Below are 6,998 nucleotides of genomic sequence, written 5' to 3'. Positions count from 1 at the left end.
AGAGGCAGGAAGAGGTGGAGAACTTCATAGCTCTCTAGCCAATCACAGAGCCAACACACAGACAGACAATCTGGCATTCACATCCATACTTAAGGTAAGTTATTGACTTAACATGCAATGTTTTGAACCTAGGGAGAAGACTGGAGAGCCTGGAGGAAATGCACGGGGGAACCATGCAATCAGTCCCAACATATCATGATGAAGACATGGAGGAAGGCTGTGACTCTGAATCTGGGAAGCTTAGATCTTATGCCTGAAAAAAAAAAAAGGCAGCGAGGTCACCAGACTCCATCTAATTCATGTTTTTATTGTGTTGTCAGCACAAAGATGAATACACTGTGTGTCCCAATCATAGAGCAGACTTGACTGTGTAGAAGAATTTTGTGAAAACAACAAGAACAGTCTATGGCTTACAGAGCATGAATCTATTTACAAACTCAAATCAACGCACTGACATTTCAACAATTGAAGCAAAAAGCTTTTTTTCTCTTTATAAATATAAAAAGGGGGAAGGAAGAAAGGCCTCAACGGGCCTAAAGGGGATAAAGTCTCTTTTTACCGAGACAGCTTAACACTCAACAGAGTAATAGATATCCCATTTTCTGTTATGGCACCAGTATGAAAGCATGGCCTGGACTCGCTGGTTTCCATCATGGATGTTTCACCTTGAGCAGGTGGAACACAGCTGCTAGGCACTGACCCAACAGGCAAAATAGAATAAGAACTAAAACAAACAAAAAGACTAAAAGTCAGAGATAGATCTTGACTGTCGCATGAGGTATAGTGGATCAAACACTTCTCTATATATCTAATTTTTCCTTGTTTTTTGGAAATTGTTTGGAGAATCATATTATGTAATTATAAAAAAGGAGCACATATATTCTACACAAAACAACAAATGAGGATGTCAATAACAATTTTCTATGAGAAAATTCAAACCTAGAATGGCAGTATATTGACATTTATATGTATAAAACAAAAACAATCAAAACATAGCAGCAAACAACAAGAAACAAAGCATTGTTTTTATCCATTTAAATTTTTTTTCACCTTTTGCTTTTTGTTTTAACACGTAGCTGGGATTTCTGGTTCTATAGCAGCAGAATACAAGGAGTGTTGTTCTCCTACACTCTATCTGTAATGTACAATCAGAACCCTAGCAGACAGAGCTCCTACACAGTTCAACACACTCACATCCTTTGACATAAAAGCCTGTATCAACCTGATGCCTCGTGTGCAGGAACCTGGACTTTAACTCTAGCCATAAGACACGCCCTTTATGCTACTTTCACTCCTTGGTACTGTTGCCAACTTTGCTCTCTGCCTTTTTGTCCCCAACAAACGCTTACCATGTCTTTCAGGTTTGTGCAAAATCATGTCAATAGTCTCATCACTCCTCTTTTTTCCAGCTTCATATGTTTCCTGGAATACATGAGCAATGTTTGAACTTAGTTGGAGTATTTGTGTTTGTGGGATGGGGTGCAGCTCTGGGGGTTCAGAGACGAACTGAAGAGTTCATGGAGCCGTTTCTGCTCTGCAGGAAGATAAAAGCCCGTCTTTGAGATTTAACACCAGCAGGTTTCGCTAGGATCTGCTTAAAGTTATAAAAATAAATTCTATTTGAACATTAAAATACAAAACATTATTTGAATGATAAAAATGCAACATATTTTTCCTCTTCCTCAGAATTTGTCCAGCTGGCTCCTGATGCTGAAGTGTCAGACGAGGCAGTTCTGCTGCAGTGAAGGTTGGGAGGAGCATCAGGAGCCGCTCTGCCACTCATCAGCTCTTTGTCTCAGCAGGTGCAACTGTATGCAAATACCTATCTACATCTCCTTCTCCTAAACATTCCAGCTCACCACCCCACCCCACTAGTCCGTTTTTATATTTTTCACAAACTTTATCAATGTGAGTCTTTTTTTTGTTTGTTTGTTTGTTTGTTTTTAACTTGTGCCAGCATTACTGACCAAAAGTGCTTTTTCTATAGAAAAACAACCATTGGAATGGTCTGGGTGGATGTGGACTCTTCTGCTTACACGTGCACTGGTTTGATGTTGTCACATTACAGCAGACTAGAATGAGCAGAATGAAGGCTGTGAAAGGACGAACAAGGCTTTCCATTTGTCCACATCAGTAGCCGCTAGCTTCAAAGATCAGAAAACAGAGCGTCACTCGTTATGCTGGCTCTACCAAACCAAACAGGATGGAACAGAAGAGGTATAAGACTAATGATGTTTAAAAAGGAAATTAATAAAGTGACTAAACATATGCAAGAGGGGGTAAATGAGACAAACATGAGAAGTTGGACAGATGGAATAAAGTCGTTCTATATAAAACGAAGGGAATGGAAAGAAAAAAACAATAAACAAAACAGCTTTAATAAAGGCCAGAGTCCGGGAGAAGACCTGAAACTGAAGACTGTTTGTGGGCTCGTTGGATCTGCAGTCATTAAAAGATTCCTAGTGTATTAAAAGAAAAACAAAAGCTATCTACTAGACTGACAGCTTTTGAGGTTCCAGCCCTGCAGGACGCCCAGGATCATCCTTTTCTCGGGTACATTTCTGTAGGTGGGGGTCACTGGTAGGAAATGGGACATGGGGTGTGCTGCATGGCAGCAGGCCACTCTGTCTCATCATGGCAGCCATAGCAGGTAATGGAATTATAAGCCATGTTGGCAGCCAACCAGGAAGCAGGAGCAGGAAAAGATGGGGATGCAGAAATGGGAGTGAGCCTTCCATCATTTCCCTCTGTCTCCTCCATCAACAGGTTCATCGTGTGACATGCGGTCTCCCTCAGATGTTGACGTCTCTCACGTCTGTAGGCGTGCAGGACAAGTCGACATCCTCGTCCATGCGTTTGGTTTCTGCTGCGCCGCCGTGCTGCTGAGCCTGCCGCAGACTGGACTCCAACAGCGACTCTATCTGCTCCTGACACGACCGCAGACAGTCCTGAAGACGGGGGGCGGGCGGAAACACATCAGGACTGTTATACAGACAACACATGGGACCACATGAATAGACTGGTGCTGACAGAGGTGTGATCTCATACCGGGTCACTGCGAATGACCTGTGACAGGAAGTTGGTGAGGTTTGGTGAGGAGAGGGAGGCATCTTGGCTTTTCAGGTAGAGACCTTGAACAGCAGCCACTACACTTCCTGCTGCCACCATTGATGGAGGACTAGCAATAAAGTTGACATCTAGTGAAACAAGAAAATCATTTTATTCCACACACATAGGATCAGTCATGGTAAAGTCTATGCTGATCTCTGATGTATTAGGACATTATTGAGGTGGCTGACCTGTTGCGCAGAGCGCCACGAAGGTCTGAGCGTGTTTCCTGAGGATCTGCTTTGTGGAGGGATGAATCTTCAGCTTGGACAGGAAGTGCTCAATGAAGTCATGAGGAGTGACTGAAGCCAGATCCCACTTGAGCTTGTTGAGAACCAGCAGCTCCATTTGCTGTGGACAGACAGAGGAGCACACACTCAGGGACAAACATCTCCTCATCCCCTCATCTGCCTCCAACAACGTTTCACTGTCTCCATGTGTGCACTCAGTTTAACTTCAGGACCTACACGACAGATCAGCTCAGTTTAACCTCAGCAATCTATTTTATATTACATCACAATAAATCAGATCATATTTAGTCATATCGTTTATGCTATACTGTGCACTGAAAACCCTGCGTCTTAATTTATTGCGATATTTACAGTTTTATATCACATGGAGACAGCGGGCTACAGCTGGACCAAACGTCACTTCTATTCAAAGCATCATAAACTTTTCTTCTCTCTGCATTTCAGCCTTGTGACCACTGGGTGTCGCTGTAAATCCTATTTAAGGCATGTTCTGTGTCCATTCATGAAATCAGAGAGGTTACGGTCACCATGGGAAAGTACCAGGCAGCCGATTCAGACAAAGCGCCACGTTTATCACCTTTATTTTAACCAGACTCCTGGTCTTTGTCTTTTCATTTCTATGGAAGCCGGTGAGGCTGACAGAGCAGATAACCCTCTGTCGCTGTGGCCTCCGTGCATGCTGCTGATAATATGCTGTTAAGTGTTATGAAACAGCCATGTCTGCAGAAGGTAATTACCAGCAGCTCCCCGGGTAGGACCGAGTTGTCCGTGTAGATGCAGAGCTTCTCTGCAGTGAGGGGGACAGTCTCCTTCATCTTGGATGCTAGAAACATGCAGGTTGCTCCTAGAAGCTGCAGTCTTGTTTTCCTGGTGGCCTCCACTGATAAAAATCTGTCCAAATAGTTCATCGCCAGCGGAAAAACCTCCTCCTCACACTTCTGCTCTTCGCAGACCTGGAGTTGAGAAAAGCGCGTTAGAAGCTGCTGCTGCACAAACATTTCCTCCCATTTTATCAGCTATAAACTGGTTGAATTCAAAATGAGCTCCAGCTACAATTACTTCGGCTGACAAAAGATAGAAACATAAAATTAACCTCACGTGGCTTTGGTATTAAATAAATCAAACTGGGATCAGAATTTATAAAGCAAACTCAAATGTGGTTTAAACACGAAATAATATAAACTACAAAGTCAACGAAGTCTTTATAGAAGCTTTTTTATCTCCAGTGAAAATAATCTGGATTTAGTTCTTAGTCAGTTCTGACCGAGACACAAAGGTGGCGTAGAAGCAAGTTTCACTCTAATTTCAACTTCGTCATCTTTTCAAAAAATAATTATAAATATTTAAAAATTACTAAGCCGGCTAAAAATGGCATCTAAATGATCCTTATCGAATTTCTGATCGGATTGGGAGAAAAAATTCTGGAATGCGACATTATTGGAATTTTTTAAAAAATATTTCTCCTACGAAGCCTTTTCACGTGCTGCGGGGGATACTTCCCGACATCGTTCCAATGCGTGACTTTAAAAATTAATAAAAAATATATAGCGGCGAAGAACTTTATCCAAAAGTTGATGTAAATATCTGATAACATCTAAGCAATCAAATCCGACTTTTAACGCCGCGAATTTACTTCGAGATCTGTTAAAAAAAACATTTTTCCCTGAGCGACCTTCACAGAAAGAGCCGAGTTCAGAAGAAGGAAGACAAAGTTTAGCAGTTAATAGCAGCATAATGGCGACATGCACACACTAAACAAAGGTCTCCTGGTGGACGTGGATTTCTTGTTGATTTTATCGCTTCACTGTCACTCCTGTTTGCATTCTAGATTTTTAATGGTATTAAAATCTTCCTTAAAGGACAACAACAAAGATGGCGCGTAATAGGCTTCTGGCACGGGCCAGACTGCATACGTGTACATTGCTGTTATTTTGGAGGAAATAAAAACAGCTGTGTAGATTTTATAGACTCAATAATAATAATCAACCATGTACCAGGCTATATTGGTGGGAATTTGGATTTGAAGACAATCTCGCCGAAGAAGCAGCCAGCACTCAGTTCAAGCTACTGCTTTGAATGGCATTGTGTGCATTATCCTTCTATAACCTTAACATTCATTAGAATTTTCCTTTTTAGGTTTTTATTTTAAGATTGACCGATAAATCTAACAAACAAAATTCCTGTCGTTTAGGCTAAAGCAAAGACGCTGAAAACTAACCTCCAACATCCAAGTGGCTAGTATTTTCCTCATTTTAGGTATAATCTCTTTCTGAACACACTTGAAGTAGTTGGGGGACGGTAGGTAGTTCTCCTCTGCCTTCAGCATAGTCTGTAGGACTCGGTCATTAAGTAGGTTCTCGTCCTGGTGGGCTCTCCTGATAGAGTCCACCTCGCAGCACAGCAGCTGCTCCTCCATAATAAACCTCGGTCGGGAACGTAGTGGCAGAACTGTCCTGGTGAAATGTCCCCGGTTAGCTTACAGCAGGAAGAGACCGGAGCAGGCACGAGGAGACAGGCGGCTAAATTAAATCCCTTTGTTCTGTTCGTTGCTGCGTGCTGCTGTTCCTTCGGTGTGCGCGAGCCTTCTGAGGAACAGACCACTTCGCTCAGCGAGACAAAAACCCCTTCCACGCGCGCCCCGACCTGCTTGTGCTCGAGCACGGCCGCACACACTAACTGCACTCTGGGAGGAGGAGGTGATACAAGCGATGACGTCAGCTGTTGTTGAAGGGGGAGGGGGGGATCAAAGAAATGTGCGCGAGGAAGGATTGCGTTATATACATATAGATGTAGGCCTATATACAGACGGAAAGAGAGAGAGAGAGGAAGGGAGGGGAAGACCTCCCTTTTGAACCCCCCCCCCCCCCCCACACCTCCCTCTGCCTGCATGTAGCTTCTGGGGAGGAGGTGAGAGGTCCGGGACGGAGTCTGAGGAGCGTCTGTTGGCCGACCTGTCAGGTTAAAGTCGGTAGGGGGCGATAACAGCCCTCCTCATCATGCTTCCTCCTGTGTCTTCCTGAGGCTGAATGAAAGCAGCAGTTTTGTGAGCAAACATGAGGTGAGCACATGGGGGAATAGTGAAACACTGCTTTATTCATTCATCCTATTTACTCCAGATATCAGTCCTGGGACAAAGGAGACTGGATGAAATATTCCTTTACCAAGAGTTCTGTTAAAGAAACAACTAAGGGCACCCCAACCACAGTGCAACTGGTTATAAACTCAGTAAATGAGATATCCTAGTCCTTTAGTTGCTCAAATAATTTAACAACAATACACCTGAATTAATGAACATCTTTGCCTACAGATCTTGACTTTGTTACTGTATCCACTGAATGATTTGGAAGAGGGGATGGTGGGAATTTCACATTACACTAATCTATCTATAAATTAGTTGAGAACTTTAAAACATTTCTGAGTGCAAAGCATGAAATAAAAGCCTTTCTTGCACACTCACACAGACACATGCACAGACACATACAGGAGGAGACTGGAGCTGGACCAATAGGAAGAATTGCTGTTACTAGGCAGACTATTACTGGTGCTGTAACTTTTTATGTGGGGAAAAGTTCATTGTACTGCAAAAGTTGACAGCATCATTGACAACCTCATCAAAGTCCTTTGACACAGATTCTCAAA

At 42.9% G+C, this 6,998-nt stretch overlaps 1 protein-coding gene across 1 annotated transcript; it reads right to left on the bottom strand.

Annotated features, from left to right (window-relative positions):
* Positions 1 to 287: 287 nt before the first annotated feature.
* ccnd1 (cyclin D1) lies at positions 288 to 6,120 on the bottom strand. The gene is made up of 5 exons (XM_015025124.1): positions 5,578 to 6,120; positions 4,097 to 4,312; positions 3,300 to 3,459; positions 3,049 to 3,197; positions 288 to 2,948 (listed from the first exon to the last, which is right to left on the bottom strand). Exons 1-5 carry the CDS (start codon positions 5,773 to 5,775, stop codon positions 2,793 to 2,795), a joined length of 879 nt encoding a protein of 292 aa, XP_014880610.1. The 5' UTR covers positions 5,776 to 6,120; the 3' UTR covers positions 288 to 2,792.
* Between the last annotated feature and the right edge of the window lie 878 nt (positions 6,121 to 6,998).

The sequence above is a fragment of the Poecilia latipinna genome, unplaced genomic scaffold (genome assembly GCF_001443285.1).
Source record: "Poecilia latipinna isolate Pla-1442-1.1 unplaced genomic scaffold, P_latipinna-1.0 Scaffold3961, whole genome shotgun sequence".
Taxonomy (NCBI): domain Eukaryota; kingdom Metazoa; phylum Chordata; class Actinopteri; order Cyprinodontiformes; family Poeciliidae; genus Poecilia; species Poecilia latipinna.
The sequence above is the reverse complement of the archived record's forward strand: the minus strand, read 5'-3'. Positions and strand labels throughout refer to the sequence as shown.